The following is a 21,167-nucleotide window of genomic DNA, read 5'->3' on the forward strand; positions in this document are numbered from 1 at the left end:
CTCTTCAAGCTCTGCACACCTGGCTTGTACAATATTTGCCCATTTTTAAACTCTTCAAGCTCTGTCAAGTTGGTTGTTGATCATTGCTAGACAGCCATTTTCAAGTCTTGCCATAGATTTTCAAGCCGATTTAATTCAAAACAGGAACTAGGCCAGTCAGGATCATTCAATGTTGTCTTGCTAAGCAACTCCAGTGTATATTTGGTATTGAGTTTTAGGTTATTGTCCAGTTGAAACATGAATTTGTCTCCCAGTCTCTGTTGGAAAGCAGACTGAAGCAAATTTTCCTCTAGGATTTTGCATTCCCTGAAAACATGAAGATTGATACTTAGTGAAGTGTTGTGTTGGATTTGACCCAAACATAATGCTTCGTATTCAGGACAAAATGTGAATTCATTTGCCACATTTTTTGCAGTGTTACTTTAGTGCCTTATTGCAAACAGGATGCATGTTTTAGAATATGTTTATTCTGTACAGACTTCCTAATTTTCACTCTCTCATTTAGGTTAGTATTGTAGAATAACTCCAATGTTGTTGATCCATCCTCAGTTTTCTCCTATCACAGCAATTAAACTCTAACTGTTTAAAATCACCATTGGCCTCATTGTGAAATCCCTGAGCAGTTTCCTTCCTCTCCGGCATCGGAGTTAAAAAGGACGCCTGTGTCTTTGTAGTGACTGGGTGTATTGATACACCATCCAAAGTGTAATTAATAACTTCAACATGCTCAAAGGGATATTCAGTGTCTCCTTTTCTTTCACCTACCTACCAATAAGTGCCCTTCTTTGTGAGGCATTGGAAAACCTCTGTGGTGTTTGTGTTTGAATCTGTGCTTGAAAGTCAATACTCGACTGAGGGACTTCACATATACAGTTGAAGTCGGAAGTTTACATACACTTAGGTTGGCGTCATTAAAACACATTTTTCAACCACTCCACAAATTTCTTGTTAACAAACTATACATTTGGCAAGTGGGTTCGGACATCTACTTTGTGCATGACACAAGTAAATTTTCCAACAATTGTTTACAGACAGATTATTTCACTTATAATTCACTGTATCACAATTCCAGTGGGTCAGAAGTTTACATACACTAAGTTGACTGTGCCTTTAAACAGCTTGGAAAATTCCAGAAAATGAAGTTATGGCTGTAGAAACTTCTGATAGGCTGATTGACATAACTTGAGTTAATTGGAGGTGTACCTGTGGATGTATTTCAAGGCCTACCTTCAAACTCAGTGCCTCTTTGCTTGACATAATGGGAAACTCAAAAGAAATCAGCCAAGACCTCTGAAAAACAATTGTAGACCTCCACAAGTCTGGTTCATCCTTGGGAGCAATTTCCAAACACCTGAAGGTACCGCATTAATCTGTACAAACAATAGTACGCAAGTATAAACACCATGGGACCACGCAGCCGCTCAGGAAGGAGAAGCATTCTGTCTCCTAGAGATGAACGCACTTTGGTGCGAAAATTGCGAATCAATCCCAGAACAACCGCAAAGGACCTTGTGAAGATGGAGGAAACAGGTACAAAAGTATCTATATCCACAGTAAAACGCGTCCTATATCGACACAACCTGAAAGGCCGCTCAGCAAGGAAGAAGCCACTGCTCCAAAACCACCATTAAAAAAGCCAGACTACGGATTGCAACTGCACATGGGGACAAAGACCGTACTTTTTGGAGAAATGTCCTCTGGTCTGATGAAACAAAAATAGTTTGGAGGAAAAAGGGGGAGGCTTGCAAGCCGAAGAACCCCATCCCAACCGTGAAGCACGGGGGTGGCAGCATCATGTTGTGGGGGTACTTTGCTGCAGGAGGGACTGGTGCACTTCAGAAAATGGTGGCATCATGATGATGGCATCATGAGGATGGAAAATTATGTGGATATATTGAAGCAACATCTCAAGACAACAGTCAGGAAGTTAAAGTTTGGTCTCTAATGGGTCTTCCAAATGGACAATGACTCCTAGCATACGTCCAAAGTTGTGGCAAAATGGCTTAAGGACAACAAAGTCAAGGTATTGGAGTGGCCATCACAAACACCTGATCTCAATCCCATAGAAAATGTGTGGGCAGAACTGAAAAAGTGTGCTGAAGTGTGCTACAAACCTGACTCAGTTACACTAGCTCTGTCAGGAGGAATGGGCCAAAATTCACCCAAGTTATTGTGGGAAGCTTGTGGAAGGCTACGCGAAATGTTTGACCCAAGTAAACAATTTAAAGGTAATGCTACCAAATACTAATTGAGTGTATGTAAACATCTAACCCACTGGGAATGTGATGAAAGAAATACACGCTGAAATAAATCATTCTCTCTACTATTATTCTGACATTTTACATACTTAAAATAAAGTGGTGATCCTAACTGACCTAAGACAAGGAAATTTAATGTCAGGAATTGTGAAAAACTGAGTTTAAATGTAGTTGGCTAAGGTGTATGTAAACTTCCAACTTCAACTGTATGTGTAGGGCACAGAGATGAGGTAGTCATTAAAAAATGTTAAACACTATTAACACTATTAATCCACATAGAGTGAGTCCATGCAACTTTTTATTTGACGTGCATATATGAATTAACTTAAAGGCGTTAGAACAGGGCTGCAACCACAAAACCTTCCTCTGTCTGCCTGCACTCATCTGTGCTGTCTAGACTGCCTCATTGGAGGTCGGTTAAGTCAGCCCTCCGCACCTCTCTGATTCAGAGGGGTCGGGTTAAATACGGAAGACACATTTCAGTTGAATGCATTCAGTTGTACGACTAGGTATCCCCCTTTCCCTTTCATGAATTACTGTTGTTGTCATGTTCTATTGCATAATTCAACTTGTGTGTCAATAGCAGGATACCGTCAGGTAAAAAATCAACGCACTTGGATCTAGATTACATCTTTCTATACATACTTTACGTTGTTTTCTAGATCAGAAATAATACCACTATAAACCCAGTGTTCAGTTTCCGAAGCTTTTATTTCAGTGCATTTCATTTGTAAACATTTCAGCTGTGTCAAATGATTACTTTTTGAAATTCCACAAAATAAAGTTATCTTTCTTCTCTTACTTGTGATGTAAGTGTCGAGTTTTTAAATTCCCGATCTGTAATGCTCTCATAGCCAATTTATTCCATTGAGCCCATTTCAGCCATTACCGTGGTTTGTTTGACAGGTCATTAGAAACATTTCCACGGTCATAACGTTAACGAGAAAAAACGACAGGCACGAACACGAGTAGAAAAGAGTCGCAGGAGTAAAATGAAAGCATTCAATCCTGCGAGATTTAAGTGACAATTGGATTTTTCACACCTCAAACACCCAGGACATAGATGGCTGAAAAAGACAGATTCTCTAGTGGACGGGGCATGCGCGTTGCTAAAAACACTATGACTGTTGTCTGTGTGTTTGTTTGTGCTTGTGGTGAGCGTGTGTGTCCGGGGCGTCTGTGTCTGTCCAGTGTGTGTGAGTGTGCATGTGTATTCGAGCATTAAAACATATCCCGGACTGAAAGAGCAACTTCCAAACAGTATGACGGAACTAACAGAGACAGAAGCAGTATCACATGCATTAGAAGAAGAGAAAAGTAGAACATGGAGAATGCACTGCTACTGACCTCAGTAAAAACGCCCGCTATCCCCGCTTGGCACGAGCCGTGCTCTTCCCCATACTTCTGCTTATAGTCTGCAAAGAAAAAACAAACCACAAATGATTTCGCTTTGTGTCTTAGCCAGCACTTTCACTCCTCTTATTTCTGTATTCCATATGGACCTAGTCAAAGTCTTCAGCGTCAGCCAAGTAGGAATCTGGAATCAGGAGGAAGAAAGTTAGGTATTGTTACAAATGTCACCCTATTCCCTATATAGTGCACTACTTTTGACCAGAGCCCTATGGGATTCACTATGGGCCCTGGTCAAAGGTATTGCACTATGTAGGGGATAGGGTGACATTTAGGAAGCAGAGTTACAAACTACAGAGTAAGGCAACATTCAACATAAACTCACACTTGGGGGGACACTACCTCTCGAGTTACAGAACAATATTGGGCTTGGATCTCTCTGAATCACAGGGTACACATTGCCCTATCTGAGGCCTAGCTGAAGTGTGTGTGTGTGTGTGTGTGTGTGTGTGTGTGTGTGTGTGTGTGTGTGTGTGTGCGCGCGCATGCCTAGCTGCAGTGGCTCCGTGAGATTGGAGGCAATAGCAGAAAGGAAAAAAATTAAAGAAAATGTAAACCTGCGTGTCCAATCAAGAAATAAAGGCCTGCCTTCATTTGAAAAAGAAACTCACTTGGCTGAATCAAAACAAATAATGTAATGAAATCCTGGCTGTGGTCAAAAGTAGTGTACTATGTAGGGAATAGGGTGCCATTAAGGACGCATACCATGACACTTGTATAGAACATTCTAGGGAAATGACCCGTTACCGAATCAATGTGTGAGGGCCAGGTTAGTCGAGGTAATGAGGTAATATGTACATGTAGGTAGGGGTAAAGAGAGTATGGTCTCGATGGTGAAGCTGTAAAACCTTTTGAGGATCTGAGGACCCATGCCAAATCTTTTCAGTCTCCTGAGGGGGAATAGGCTTTGTTGTGCCCACTTCACGGCTGTCTTGGTGTGTTTGGACCATGATAGTTTGTTGGTGATGTGGACACGAAGGAACTTGAAGCTCTCAATCTGCTCCACTACAGCCCCATCGATGAGAATGGGGGTGTGCTCGGCCCACCTTTTCCTGTAGTCCACGATCATCTCCTTTGTCTTGATCACATTGAGGGAGAGGTTGTTGTCCTGGCACCACACTGCCAGGTCTCTGACCTCCTCCCTACAGGCTGTCTCATCGTTGTCGGTGATCCCCTACACGCAGCCCCTTGCGGAACCGCGCACAAGAGAACGGGTGTCACAATGGCGCAAACAAAGAGTTTCAGAGTAGGACAGTTGATCTGGGATCAGTTTTTCCTTTCAGATCATAATGCATATGCCAGCAGCATACCACCCTGCATACCACTGCTGGATTGCTTCTGAAGCTAAGCAGGGTTGGTCCTGGTCAGGCCCTGAATGGGAGACCAGATGCTGCTGGAAGTGGTGTTGGAGGGCCAGTAGGAGGCACTCTTTCCTCTGGTCTAAAAAAAATATCCCAATGCCCCAGGGCAGTGATTGACACTGACCTGTGTAGGGTGCCGTCTTTCGGATGGGACGTTAAACGGGTGTCCTGACTCTCTGAGGTCATTAAAGATCCCATGGCACTTATCGTAAGAGTAGGGGTGTTAACCCCGGTGTCCTGGCTAAATTCCCAATCTGGCCCTCAAACCATCACGGTCACCTAATAATCCCCAGTTTACATTTGGCTCATTCATCCCCCTCCTCTCCCCTGTAACTATTCCCCAGGTCGTTGCTGCAAATGAGAACGTGTTCTCAGTCAACTTACCTGGTAAAATAACGGATAAATAAATAAAACATGAGTAGATGCATAGGGTGTGTGCATGAAATGTGTGTGTCCTTGGAATCCGTAGGTGTTGCGTCCTGCCAGACTGAGAGCTCATATTTCTCTCTTAAGTTGGTTTGAGAGAGAGAGAGAGAGGAATAGTGAACACACTTCAAGTCTCAAAAAGTGCCAGCTAGCTTTTAAAGTCAGGATATCAGTCAGTGGTCTGGAGTGTGTGTGTGTGTGCAGTAAATCTATAACTCATTGTGAGAGCCGGAGATAACGTGTGCCATGATAAACTACCTGCAGTGTCTAACCCGGGGCCGAGGGTATACACAGCTTAAACACACACACAAGCCCTCTCCCCTCATCCTACTTATAAACTCAGTACACTTTGGTAAAGTCTCTGTCTGTGTCTAAGTTGTGTACAGTGTGAGTCAATTTGGCTGATGGAAGAATTCCATTGAAATGTTCATGCAGTAACCATGACCTTACTGTCTGTCTGTTCGTCTTCAGAATGAAGGCATCCGTGTATGCATAGTTTACCAGGAAGGAAATGATTCTACATTATTTGATCTAATCCATCATGAAGTGGATGTGAAGCAGTGTTTCTCAGCATGGTGTGCTATTACTTATAAGAGTAACTGGCCTATAAGCAGGGGTTACATTGGAAGACTCAAAAGAAAATAGACGATCAATCATTCATGAGGGGGTACTTCAGGCAGAGAAAAATCTAATTAGGGGTACAGTAATCCAAAAAGATTATTACTGTATCACATTACTGTACCTTCTTACCAAGGGATTAGGGCTTTGGTCCTGTCCTGTACAGTTGTGTGTGTGTGTGTGTGTGTGTGTGTGTGTGTGTGTGTGTGTGTGTGTGTGTGTGTGTGTGTGTGTGTGTGTGTGTGTGTGTGTGTGTGTGTGTGTGTGTACTTCTGTACCTTCATAGCAGGGGATGAGGGCTTGGGTCCGGCCCTGTAGCGTAGGAGGGATGATGGAACAGTAACCATGGGGAAGGATGAGCTCAGAGTCATAGTAGACGTTCTTCCAACGGTGGGCACAGGCCTGCATCAAACACATGAGGTGAGGCATAGTCATAACAGAGAGACAGACACTGACAGACAGAGAGACATGGCATCTCACTCAAGTATGACTGGATCTGCTGGCCTCCTCTGAGAGATAACTGAGAGAATGGACAGACAGAAAGGGCGGAGAGACGGATAGATGGACAGACAGAAATGACAGACAGAAGCACATGCACACACACACAACCACCCCCACACACATTAACCAATAATGTGCATTCCCAAACACTTGACATAATAAGTGTATTCTTCAATCTACCATCCTGATTCCTTAACTCAATAGTTCTTATGTAACTCGATATCCACAAAGCAGAAGGCAAGACTGACTCTGTATTATGTGAGCTGGAGACAGTGTGTCTGCGTCCCGAATAGCAGCCCTATGGGTCCTGGTCAAAAATAATGCACTATATAGGGAATTAGGGTGCCATTTGGGATTCAGACACTGTCTCTGTGGCTGCCAAATTAACTGTTCTGAGAGAAGAAGGGGGATGAAAGCAAAGCCAACTGTGACCATAACGGCCCTGGTCTCATTGGTCTGTGGTGTGAATATCTGAACATCAGCTTAGGAACAATCCCTGCTTCCAAAACAGACATTTTATATGCGGTGGGATGAGATCCTAACTCCTAGTTAGACCTAACTCATAACATCTTCATATTAACATTTTAGTTGCTTCCCAGGCCTCCTTTCACACTATTGAACCAAACTGTGCTGACACTTATTTTCTGTCCAGTACCGTTCCAGCAACTATGGTGGACGTGTAACCAGGCCAGCTCAGTCCAGCGTGGTTCAGGTCAGCTAAAGAACATCTTGAAAAAGAAAAGGAGAGCTGCACACTCTGAGAGCTCAGATGCAATAATTGAATAACCAACATTTGGACAGCCAAGCTGTCTTCATCACGGTATAATGGCAAACACTGCGGGTTACTAATTTATATAGTTTGAAAAGATACACAGGTGCCTGGCCGTGCTGCTGCTCCAGTTTCAACTGTTCTGCCTGCGGCTAAGGAACCCTGACCTGTTCATCGGATGTGCTACCTGTCCCAGACCTGCTGTTTTCAACTCTCTATAGACAGCAGGAGCGGTAGAGATACTCTGAATGATCGGCTATGAAAAGCCAACTGACATTTACTCCTGAGGTGCTGACCTGTTGCACCCTCGACAACCACTGTGATTATTATTATTTTACCATGCTTGTCATCTATGAAAATTTGAACATGTTGGCCATGTTCTGTTATAATCTCCACCCGGCACAGCCAGAAGAGGACTGGCCACCCCTCATAGTCTGGTTCCTCTCTAGGTTTCTTCCTAGGTTCTGGCCTTAGTTAATCATGGCCGACTGTGGCTTGATTTCATTGATCAATTTACAGATATAAAAAGAACATTACATACAATCATAGATACAATTTGGCTACATATGCCTACAAACATTATTTACAATGGATAGCAAAAACACAATCACAAGAATGGGTTTAGATCAAAGTCTACATTGAGACCGAAAGGCGCAAGGGTCTTTAAATTAAAGATCCAGGCAGCCTCGTTTAAACATCCCCTGCCTCCAAAAAAGCAATTGTATATGTAGTGGGTCATAAGTTTACTCATCATAAGATGTTAATAATAACCTCTGAATTCCTATCATTTCTCATAACATATTCATACTGTAGTAACACACTGCGCTCGTCCTACACATTTCACAATATTGTGCTGGCCCGAGCCAAACTTTACAGCCACAGGAGTATTTCTTCTTTTCAGCATGGTTTCAGCAACTGATGCATAATGCACTAGGGATGTAACTATTCACAGATATGCATCTGTCCCTGTGCGTTGGTCAGCAGGACCCCAAAAGTAGCATGCATCCGTCAGAAATCAATTCAAATTGCAGGTTCACTAAAATGTTTTGCTCAAATTACTTTCTTTCTACCTTCTGAAAATACCGCTCATCTTTTGTGACAACTGCATCCTCTTCTTCAGTGTCTAACTAAGCATGTAATTATGTTGACAGTCGTTGATCTACAAGGCATTTTGAATGACCAACCCCAGGCAATATCATTAGCCTCGTCAAACTGCGCGCCGTGCAGTTTCCTGATCTGGCACTTTATCTGCAGGTCACCTTCAGCGTTCAAATGTTTCTAAACTGGCTTGCGCAATATTAGGCATTATTGGTTGAGTTACAACCAATGCAATTTACAGGGTTATACCCAGAATAGTTTCAAACTAAAATGTATAGTTCCTGTATCGGAGCCGATGTATCCAGATACCTATTGAATCGTCTTGAAAGAGAAAAATGCACATCTCTAGTAACCTGGCCAGCTCAGTTAGGCTCAGTTGAGTAGTGTGAAAATCCCTTAACCAGTTCTACATATGCCATTTAGCATACGTTTTTTCCAAAAGCGACTTACAGTCATGTAGGAATAGATTTTAAGTATGGGTGGTCCTGGGAATCAAACCCACGATCTTGACATTGCAAGCACCATGCTCTACCAACTGAGCTACAGCGTTCTCCACACTGCTCCTCAACTGAGTTCCTTTAAGAGTTCGGTAATGTACGGATTTTGCAAGACTAACCGCTTAGCTAGATAGTACATTTAGACAGTTAACTTAATAGTTATAAGATATCTAGCTGGCAAAATGTAGTTGTGAATTCCCTACTTTAACTAGATCACATGGCGCGTGCTGCACAACAGTGAGTGACTCACAAGACTCCGGTCTCTCGTTGTAAACAAACTCCACGTGACGGGGGTCTACCGGTAAGCTTCATAATGAAAAATGATGTGACAGGTGAAATGAAGAACGCGATCTTCTTTATCTCCTAACGTATTGCAAAGGTTGACTGCAGGCATTTACTTAAAAAGTAGCTACAAATATTATATTGTATTAAAATACTTCAAAGATAAATTGTTTAAACGGTAATGCCGGCATTGAAAAAACTAGCCCATGGCTAGTTCCAAATACACAAACTCACAGAGATAAATAGAGCACTGTAACTCACAATAGCATTTTTTTTTAAAGAAGTGAATTCAATTTCAAGTTCATTTTCAAAACTTTATAGTGTTATTTATGTCATGTTAGGAGGAGTCTGAATATGGAGTAAAGCATTGAATTTCTTCCAGTCCCATGGAGTTGTGTTCTTCATTAATATTGCGTGTTGAAAGTGTTCCTCTAAATAATCGCTTAGCATCTTGTATTTTGGATAAACATTCCAGAACTATCTCCATCTCTTTGTGTGTGTAAAGTTTGGTTGTACTATCCTTGTGGGGACCAGAAGTCCTCACAAGGATGGTAAAGCAGGGAAAATGTGCCACTTCGTTTCGCTTGACCTGTTTTCTATTGATATTTCTTCGTATTTATACATACAAATTATGCTGATTCATGATTTCGACTGGCTGAGAAAAGCTGCACATCTGTCTCACCAGAACAACAAATTGTCCCCCCCCCCCCCACCCCAAAAATGTTTTTGTTTGTTTGTCCTGAAGTGTCTGTCCTATATCTGAGAGATATGAGAAAGATCAGGAAACATTTTTTATTTAATTTTTTTTACGTGCATTTAACCCCTTACTTTATATATATACATATATACACCACCAGTCAAACGTTTGAACACACCCACTCATTTAAAAAACATTTTTATTCTATTTTCTAGATTGTAGAATAATAGTGAACATATCAAAACATTTGAAATAACACATATGGAATCATGTAGTAACCAAAAAAAGTGTTAAACAAATCAAAACATATTTTATATTTGAGATTCTTCAAAGTAGCCACCCTTTGCCTTGATAACAGCTTTGCACACTCTTGGCTTTCTCTCAACCAGCTTCATGAGGATTGCTTTTCCAACAGTCTTGAAGGAGCTCCCACATTGCTGAGCACTTGTTGGCTGCTTTTCCTTCACTCTTGGTCCAACGCATCCCACACCGTATCAATTGGTTTGAGGTCGGGTGATTGTGAAGGCCAGGTCATCTGATGCAGCACTTCATCCCGCTCCTTGGTCAAATAGCCCTTAAACAGCCTGGAGGTGTGTTTTGGGTCATTGTCTTGTTGAAAAAGAGATGATAGTGCCACTAAGCGCAAACCAGATGGGATGGCGTATTGCTTCAGAATGCTGTGGTAGCCATGCTGGTTAAGTGTGCCTTGAATTCTAAATAAATCACTGACAGTGTCACCAGCAAAGCACCATCACATCTCCTCCTCCATGCTTCACAGTGGGAACCACACATGCAGAGATCATCCATTTACTCTGCGTCTCACAAAGACATAGCATTTGGAACCAAAAATCTCTAATTTGGACTCATCAGACCAAAGCACAGATTTTTACCGGTCTAATGTCCATTGCTCATGTTTCTTTGTCTAAGCAAGTCTCTTCTTCTTATTTGTGTCCTTTAGTAGTGGTTTCTTTGCAGCAATTCGACCATGAAGGCCTGATTCACGCAGTCTCTTCTGAACAGTTGATGTTGAGATGTGTCTGTTACTTGAACTCTGTGAGGTGCAATCTGAGGTGCAGGTAATTGCCAATTTCTGAGGCTGGTAACTCTAATGAACTTATCCTCTGCAGCAGAGGTAACTCTGCGTCTTCCTTTCCTGTGGCAGTCCTTGTCTTGTGAGGCCTGTGGGCATCCTATAGCAATGTGTATGTGTTCGTGAGAGTCACCTTTCCACAGAGGGGTCATATTAGTTTGTAGGCCAAACTGTTCGGACGCTACAGATGATTTTGTGAGAAGACCGATATTCGGGATGTCTCATGGTCTGACAAACACCGCTCTAGCTCTGTCACCTTTCACCACAGATGCGGAAGTGCGACATAGGCGGATGCGGTGGATTGAGATTTCATCAAATGCAAAACAGATATCTCTAACTTAAACTGACAGATTTTTATGGTGATTTTTGTATAATTCAAATTAGGTTTCAGCGGGGGGGCGGAAACTATAGGAAACTAATAGGAAACTATGGCAGCAGCCTCCAAGCTTCTTTGCACAAATGGTGCCACAGAAATGTGGTCCGAATTTAGACTAATTCCAAAGGACAACCTGTTCCCTAGATAGTGCACTACTTTGATCAAGGTATTGCTGGTCAAAAGTAGTGCACTATCTATCTAGGGAATGGGGTGTCATTTTGGGTGCAGTCTTAGACAGTGATGCAAAATACTTAGTTAAAAATACTTTAAAATAGTACTTAAGTGTTGGTGTGCCTCTGGATATGCGTAAATTTAAAAAAACAAGAAAATGGTGCCGGTTTGCTTAATATAAGGAATTTGAAATGATTCATACTATTACTCTTAATACTTAAGTATATTTTAGCAATTACATTTACTTTTGATACTTAAGTATATTTTAAACTAAATACTTTTACTCAGTGACTTTTACTTTTGTCATTTTCTATGAAGGTATCTTTACGCTTTTCCACAAACACATGCATTCTCACACACACACACACACACACACACACACACACACACACACACACACACACACACACACACACACACACACACACACACACACACACACACACACACACACACACACACACACACACACACACACACACACACACACAGTTCAGCCCTTTCCCCTGTCATACTGGAGGAGAATTCCAGTCCACACTGTTACACAGCCTATTGAAGCGGGTAGAAGAGTTGTGCAGCAGATTGTGGGCACAGAGAGAGAGAGAGCATCAGATGACTGTCTGGCAGAAGTATGGCTGTGTTGGGAAACACTCATGTGTTTCAGAGCAGTCTGTCCGACAGCACTAGCAGTACTACTGGTTCTCCAACAAGCTTGCTACTAAATCATATTCAGTACTACAACAGAAGCAGTATGCCTGACGCCAAAGAACCAGTATATTATAAACAAGTAATAAACTAGTAAAACCATCATATTAATGTTGTGTTTCTCTGCCAGAATCAGAGACCAAATATGGAGGTGTTCTATTATCACACATTTTGCTGTCCAGACTGAGAGCTGATTGGTTTAGACGTTCAGTTAAACACAGCTGATTGGTTAAACTTTAAGCCTTCAGCAACACACGGCTGAAATAAATGTAGTTCAGAGTCTGGATGTATCAAGTGTCTCAGAGTCGTAGTGTTGATTTAGGATCAAGTACCGTCAATGTAATCTTATTCATTGTGATATTAAAAGACAAAACTGATCCTAGATCAGCACTCCTACTCTGAGACGCTTGATACGTACAGCACAGAGCGACATCTGCCAAGCAGCCGGTCCTCTCCTCATGCAGAGAAACCTGAGTCCATTCAGATGAGATAAAAACAAATATCAGCAGCCTGCTCCCCTCAGAATGGATAGTAGTTTACTTCTATGATATGTCTATACTCTACAGGGGCCCATGGATACGTGGCTCTAAAACTTCACTATCTTTCTGTTATCACCAAACTTGCTGGGGAGTTTAAAACAACTACTTGGACAATTTGCCACTTGACTTGCTGTAAAATCACCAAACCTGCTGGAGTTAAGGCCAGGCACCACACCCTCATAGGGTATTTTTTTCCCATTAATCATATCATAACCAACTTTTACCAGTTTAATATAAAATATATTTGATTATAATTGTATTTTTAAAGGTTTAATGAAAATATGCAAATGCAGTGATGTGTCATTAATATGTGCATATTTGCATATCACAGAAATCCATTTTTCTGGACACTGGATGAAGTTTCATTATGTTAAGACACTCCAAGACTTATCCAGAGCAGATTGTGGATAAATACTTTTTCCATTCTATCTGTAAAATACTAAAAGCTTTTTTGGCACATTTTTCCAAAGAAAAATGTTATCTACAATAAAACATTTACAACATATCAATAACTCCCTCTGGGAAAGTCTGGAGAATATATCTAAGGAAAACCACACAACATTTGGTGAATGCAGATGCTTCTGAAGCTGAGAAAAATGTGTTGGCATGTTGGAAGAATCTGACATTTAAGAAATGACAGTTAAAAGCAAGTGCACTGAATTTAGACTATAACAAATGCATATTTAGACCCAATCACCATCCCTTCAAAGTAAGTTACTAATTATAGTCCAGTTGGTAACACTCGCTATAAAATATCCCTTTAAATGACATGTCATTTAATGTAGTGAGCTTTGAAAGTATTTAAGTATGTCCATTTAATGCTTAAAATTCATAAAAATGTTGATGACGGTAGTATGATAAACAAAATAAAATATAAATGTTCATCAAGTTTTTGACATTTGTATGTTTACTTTTCCAAAATATTAATATTAATGGGACAAAATATTAATATTAATGGGACAAAATATTAATATTAATGGGACAAAATATTAACACATTTCAAAAATATAGGTAGATGCAAAAATGTAATTTCAGCCCGTGGTGCCTGGCCCTAACTAACATTCTGGTATCACTTTATTTAATGAGTCCTTTTACAAATGGTCTACAGATGCTCAAATGATTAACAAATGATTAACTTCAACTCTGTTGATATTTGCAACAACTTGATAGGGTTTGGGCCAAGTTAATAATGAAGTGTTTTCTCAAGGGATAAGGAAAACAGCCATCACCTACAAACCACTACAATACATTACCCAAGACAAATCCCTCCTAATTCTCTGTATCTGTTATTATTCATGCATAATAACCATTGGAACTGGTTTGAACATCATGCAAATATAATCCCTCCGAAATGATCAGATAATGGAACCATTGAGATGGAGAAAGACCATAGCAACAGAACACAAATTCTCAAGATTCCTCCAACTCCCCTGATGGGGGAAGCCTATCAACAAGTGTGTCAACACATTGCCACCTGCCAGAGGTGTTTACAGACTGTCTCAACACGAGGCCAACAGAGGCTATGAGTGTCCTTCTACTCTGTCTATTTCTCTACATGGGTTTATAGCCGTTACAAGTGTCCTTCGACCCACTACTGACAACCTTCCAAAGTGTCCAGCCAGTCTCAAGGCCATGGAATGTCCCACAGGGCGAGGGACGGGCTTCAGGGCCAAAGAGAGAGGGGATTGGTCCTTTCATCGCCCACTGCAGGGTGCAGGAGTTAACACTTAATGAAACTAAGGTTAGGAGACCACCACCGTGGAAGGGCCAGGGACTGCAGCCTAAACAAACCCAGCCAGCTGCCCTCTGATCTGGGAGTAAATATACAAAAAGAGACCCTGGAGTAAAGACCCACAGCCTTGCTAGCACGTCAGAGATTACTACTGCATATAGTTGGTTTATTGATTGCATTAAAATTAAATAGGTGTTTTTAACGTCAACTGCTAACAGAATGATAGCGGCGTGCATGGTTCACAGCTATCTCGGACAATAGCCATTTCGCTACATATTCGTTGCCAAACACACTGGCCCCAGGTCATCAATACGTTTTTGCTAGGTAAAGCTCCGCCTTAACTCAGCTCACTGGTCACCATAGCAACAAACCCCCATAGCACACGCTCCAGCAGGTATATTTCACTGGTCATCACCAAAGCCAACTCCTCTTTTGGCTGCCTTTCCTTCCAGTTCTCTGCTGCCTATGACTGGAACGAGTATTTCTACTTGCACATCCTCATCTGCACATATATCACTCCAGTGTAAATTGATAAATTGTAATTACTTCGCCACTATTGGCTTATTTATTGCCTTACCTCCTTACTTCATTTGCGCACACTGTATACAGATTTTTCTATTGTGTTATTGACTGTACGTTTGTTTATCCCATGTGTAACTCTGTGTTGTTGTTTTTGTAGCACTGCTTTGCTTTATCTTGGCCAGGTCGCAGTTGTAAATGAGAACTTGTTCTCAACTGGCCTACCTGGTTAAATAAAGGTGAACTAAAAATAAATAAAGAAAACATGCATTTTACATGCACATCTCACGCACACACAGAAAGACAGACACACACATACACAGCCGCACACAGGCATGTGCGCACACATACATAAACACACACAAACTCACAAATAAACAAAAAACTTAATGTGTACTTTCATAGTCGCTGTGTCGTATAAGTGTATTATTTGGAATTAAGTTGTGTCCACTTATCCAATTGAAAACAATCATGCCGTATTGCCAAAAGCATGTGCCTCTACTTGAAAACCAAAGGATGGAGTAAAAAATACATTTGCCTTTTAAGGAGCGCTTTGATGTTAGGAAAAGCTGGGGTTTGACTATGTAGTTCATGGAAGGACATTTGTAACAATGATGATGGTTTAAACCCGGCAGCTTTTGCAAGCATACATGGATTGTGTTAAACAATTGCTGAAGTAACTGCGTACATCAATCCAATGCTTTCAAATCCATGACAGAGAGTGTGCAAGTGCACACTTTAGAAGACACAGATGAAACAGATTAAAACAGATGATCAGGGTCGTACTGTGAACGTTGAACTCACCAGTATTTTTCCATTGGATTTGTCCTGCCGGGCGAGGCTGACCCCCATCCACTCATCATCCCTGTCTCCCTGGCACGTCTTCCCACAAGACTCCCTGGGCTTGTTCCCTGCAGGAGACAGACAGAAGATAGCAGTTTGTTAATAATGACTGTAATATTTAAAGTGGATGTTTTCCTCCATCCTCTGGGAGTCAACAGATGAGGTGAGCCTAGAGACAAGTTTCTAATACAGTTCTAACAAACTAGCTTTAAAGTTGATCTTTTATATTTTTGTTTTTTGTAGATGTAGTGGACGTGGTTCGGTGAGCTATGCTCCAATGATGAGTGACCTTGTTTGAGGTCTGAGGATTCGTGTTAGCTGCCCTGAGATAATGCCTTGGCTTTAGCTCATCAAGCTAACACAGTCTTATGGCATCCATACATCCTGGGTTCAACCCTGGTTCACTATTGAACAGTCTTACATTTTGAGACTGCAGGAAAATGTACCATGTAATGATCTGAATACCAGACAGGCTTTTTTTTTTTAGCTGTGTTGACACCAAACAAACAACTCTTGGGTCAACAGATATGGCCTAAATCCCAGACTACAGCCCAGAATGTTGTGTGTGTGTTTGTCTCTCTGATAGATGGAGAGCACAGTGACCTAGGAGGAGGGAGGAGAGGATTGAAACGCTTCCTTCGTCCTAAATGGCACCCTATTCCCTATATAGTGCATTACTTTTGACCAGAGCCCATAGAGCTCTGGTTAAAAGTAATGCACTATGTAGGGTATAGGGTGCCATTTAGGACAGAATCGCTGTTTGGTCATCCTACCCTGTTTAATCATTACAGAGTGTGTAGCAGAACTCTAGGCCAAAGGAGCTGCCCAGTTATTTCATGTTTGCTAACAGATAAAAGTAGCTTAGAAAAGCATACATGTCTTTTGATGGTGCTGGGCTATATTTTGACTGGCTTCTAGGCCTCTATGCCCATTTGCTCTCTGTCTCTGCAACTTTAAGCAATTCTTAAATCTTAATGAAGATCAAAAAGACCTAAGGAATGTCTGAGAAAGGAGTAAGACTGTGTCTCCTCCTAAATGGCACCCCTATTGGCTACGTAGTGCACTACATTTCACCAAGACCTTGGGTCTCATTTGGGACGCAACCCAAGACATAAAAACATTAGTCCCATTAAAACATGACTGCAAAGAGTAGACAGCAGTAAGAAAGGAACACAGTTATTCACTTTAACAAGAATGCGCTTAACTGGGCAAATAAAATCAGTTAGCATATGTTAGGTGAATTAGCAGTCATAGACACCCACAAGATTTGTGCAATCAAGGCACTGCTTTTACAGTCTGAATCTAACGTCACTTTAGAAAAAAAGAAGCCTCTCTCTCTCTCTCAGCAGCAGCATGCGTGCCCTTAAACAGTTCAGTTCCTCTGCCCTCCGTCTCAGATCACCGGCTTTGTCCCCAATTGCACCCTGTGCCCTATGTAGTGCACTAGGCTATAGGAAACAGGGTGCAATTTGTGATTCACACACAGATTTACTGGAGCAGTCAGTGCAAATAAGAAAAGTTATAATTGACGCTATTTCCGGAGTTCCTCACTAATATTTTCTCTGAGGCACCCTAGGGCTGAACTCCCTCTGTCTGGCGTAATTCATGGTAGCTCTCGCTCTGTATGTGTGTGTGTGTCGTGTGTTGTGTGTGAGAGCGAAAGGGAGAGAGAGAGACAGGGAGAGATCTGAGAGACAGAGAGAGTGAGTGAGACAGAGAGCGTGAGAAAGACAGAGAGAGAGAGTGAGTGAGACAGCGCGTGAGACAGACAGAGAGAGAGAGAGAGAGAGAGACCAGAGAGACAGAGAATGAGACAGAGACCAGAGACAGAGGGAGAGAGTGAACACTGCAACAGGACCCCATGTCTGGCCTGACGCTTCGTTTAATAATGTACATCTTGTTGGTGACATGGAGGAGTAACTGAGGATTTCTATTAAACCCACATAAACCTTCTCTCTCTCTTGACCATAAGAATAGCAATTGCAGTAAACTTTCTGGCACAACCACTTGGAAAATATTAGCTAAAACATTAATCATACCTATCAAAATATTTCTGGACTTCTAGCAACCCGAGATTTTTCTCTCTTTCTGTATGTCTTTATTATTTATAAGTAAAAGGAACAGTTGACTAGTGTTAAACACTGTAGCTGCCTATGTAACATACTTTGTGGTTAGTGTTGTCTGTTGTCCTGTTTGTCTGTCCATGGTCTGCTGTCCTGTTTGTCTGTCCATGGTCTGTTGTCCTGTTTGTCCATGGTCTGTTGTCCTGTCTGTCCATGGTCTGTTGTCCTGTCTGTCTGTCCATGGTCTGTTGTCCTGTCTGTCTGTCTATGGTCTGTTGTCCTGTCTGTCTGTCCATGGTCTGTTGTCCTGTCTGTCTGCCTGTCTAAGGTCAGTTGTCCTGTCTGTCTATGGTCAGTTGTCCTGTCTGTCTATGGTCAGTTGTCCTGTCTATGCATGGTAAGTAGTTCTCTGTAGAAGGTTGTGAAGCAGAGGCCTCGTTTGTCAATATTGCATAGAAAACTATTCTAATATACTACCTACAAACAGAATTTAGAATGTTCATACGCATAGAAAATGTGTGATTTATCAAACAATCCTACAAGCGTCATACACACACCGGTAGGAGATAACCATTGATAAATACCAATTGTTCTCAGCCTCAGTGCTTGTGCACGACCTTGGCTATTTGCATTTCAAACACCCCTAATTAATGAAATATAGTCAAAATCATCCCGTTGAAGTCCGTGGCTAATATACACTGGGTGTTTAAAACATTAAGAACATCTTCCTCATATTGAGTTGCATATTGAGTTGCATATGGCTGTGCGTAAATCTCACACTTTGTGTGGAAATGCTCCCACGCATGGTTTACGCAGATTTGTGTCTACACATGATTGATAAATGAGGAGCCTCAGGTATATCTATGTGGTTGTTTCTTGTACTGTATGCACGGCCAGTGGCTCCGAGCTCTGGGGAGCGCCATCTATACATAGAAGACTCCAGCAGCCTTGAGTCCTGGGGGTTATACTGAACAGAAGACTCTGGTCCTAAGGGTCAGTATAGTTTGTGGTTATCCAGATGGCTCTACTGTGGTCCCTGGTGGTTCAGTACTGACCTCTGCCTAGGTCCATCTCAGTGCAGCGTCTCTCTGGGTTGCCCTGGACACGGCACTTGAACACGGCTCCAGGGGTGTGAACAGAGCTGCTGTGGGAAGAGTTGGCCTTGGGGGCCCCTACCAGCACCCTGTAGACAGAAACAAAACATAGTTTGTAAACCGTGCAAACGCAACAGATCCTGTCACAGCAGTCAAGAACAAGAACAAGAACAACTTCAAGAAGGAGGACTGCTGTAGTAGGAAGAGTTGGCCTTGGGGGGCCCTATCTGCACCTTGCATGCAGAAACAATGGGAGAAAAAGAACACCTTGCATTAAGAGTCAAAGGGTGGTTGTCACCAAGCATGAAGGATACGGTGTCAATAACACACATCCTCATACTGGGCACACACTGGTTGAATCAATGTTGTTTCCAAGTCATTTAAATTAAATGACGTTAAACCAACATGGAATAGACGTTGAATTGACGTCTGTGCCCCGTGGGCTGTCACAGTAAAGTCACATAATGATCTTCATGAGGCCCACTCTACAACAGAGTAATTCCCCCCATGTTCAAGACAAGTATGGTAGCCTATATTCAGGGGTGGAACTGGGGGAGAACATGTGGAACCGGAGTTCTCAAAGTGAAATTATTTTGATGTGAAAATCTGCTTTCCAAAGGTGAACTCTAAAATGTAACATGAGTTCCCGAGTTACTTTTATTACATTTCCACCCCTGGGTATATGGGTCAGTCATGGCATCAGCACCCTGATTCATGGACTCATGACAATGAAGACAATGGTGGGAGTTGTGACAGCTATGGGGACATGATCCCATAAGCTTTGGCTACATGCTGGAATCTGGGACAGGCCAGCTAGGCTGCTACAGAAAAAAAGTCTAAAAGAAACCAAATGACATGCACATTCTTAAATACTGCACATCAATCAAACTGTTGACATAATAATGATAAGATTATGTCACCATCATACAAATGGACTGTTTTTCGAAACAAGATAAATGAGTTTAAGCAGTAAAGTAGTGAGTAAACTTCACCCACACACTGTCAATTGAGTACGTGTATTTTTTTTTAGAAAATATTATTTAGTTAGTGATTTTAGAGGCTATTGCTCACATCATTAGGCTATTATTTTTAAACAACTGCATGCAGGCTATTCTTTCAACAACTGCATGTAGGCTACGTAGCGCGCACAAATCTGAATGGCCCAAATACAATCCATAAGAATTGCGTAACAACCATACTGTGCCATTAATGTCCAAGGGCGGATACATAAGTGCATGAACAGTCCCCATTGCAATAACATTCACTATAAGATAGATACTAGGCGTTATAGGCTACCACGAGTTAACAGGTAGCCTATGAGACTTACCAGCGCGTATTGTCATGATAGTGCTCCAGAACAGAATATCCAAAGAAACTCGAGTCAGGTCCACGGAACACAATAGGATGTTCTAAGTCAATGTTGTAGGAGTGAACTAAAGAAACAGACAAATATACGTAGAGCACATTCAAAAGGCTCCTCTTCTGATTCAGAAAATGGGCCATCCTTTTGCGCATCCTTGAGAGGAACAACACTATGGAAAAAGTATCTAAAAACAAAGCTCGTCAAGGTTTCAGTGCTACTACAGAAAAAGTTACAAAAACTAACAGTTCAACTAGTTTCTGAAGTCTAGCACTTCGAACATGGAAAAATGACAGGGGTAGGTGCTCGAGAATAAAAATAATGGTCCGGTGAAAAGTAACGGTCTGATCAGCTGCTCTCCATACTGTGAATCTGAGGAACTGGAGTCTGCAGCTCGTAGTTGCTCGCGGCGATGATAAGTGCGGTCATGGTGAAACGCAAATGGGTTCGGGGCCCGAGCATCAGATTTCACCAAAAACCGCCTCGCGCTTACGTTTATGAACGATGCTGCCCCCTGCCGTTCGGTATGTGAACAAACCAAGGGCAAAAGACAAATGACCTGTTGTAGACCAATCCATTTGTAAATTGGCTGATGTTTGTGGATCATGCAGTCTTCATCGCTTGTTCATATATTTTGGAAACACTTCCTTGCTTAACAAAATAAGTGGCTTGCCAGCAAATTAAAATATCAGAAATAAAATACTAAGTGGACTGTAATTTTACGTTCACTTAACAAGGACCTGGTTCCATAAATTCAA

General features: G+C 41.8%; 1 protein-coding gene across 1 annotated transcript in view; it reads right to left on the reverse strand.

Moving 5' to 3' along the window:
* LOC139376870 (integrin alpha-9-like) overlaps window positions 1–20,838 on the reverse strand; it is a 141,692-nt gene extending 120,854 nt beyond the window's left edge. The window contains exons 1-5 of the mRNA XM_071119835.1: window positions 20,377–20,838; window positions 19,011–19,138; window positions 15,854–15,960; window positions 6,352–6,475; window positions 3,606–3,673 (exon numbers count right to left, since the gene is read on the reverse strand). Coding sequence (XP_070975936.1) covers window positions 3,606–3,673; window positions 6,352–6,475; window positions 15,854–15,960; window positions 19,011–19,138; window positions 20,377–20,564 — 615 coding nt within the window. The 5' untranslated portion in view covers window positions 20,565–20,838. The remainder of the gene's footprint in view (window positions 1–3,605; window positions 3,674–6,351; window positions 6,476–15,853; window positions 15,961–19,010; window positions 19,139–20,376) is intronic.
* Between the last annotated feature and the right edge of the window lie 329 nt (window positions 20,839–21,167).

This window comes from Oncorhynchus clarkii, chromosome 20, assembly GCF_045791955.1.
Source record: "Oncorhynchus clarkii lewisi isolate Uvic-CL-2024 chromosome 20, UVic_Ocla_1.0, whole genome shotgun sequence".
NCBI classification, from domain to species: Eukaryota; Metazoa; Chordata; class Actinopteri; order Salmoniformes; family Salmonidae; genus Oncorhynchus; species Oncorhynchus clarkii.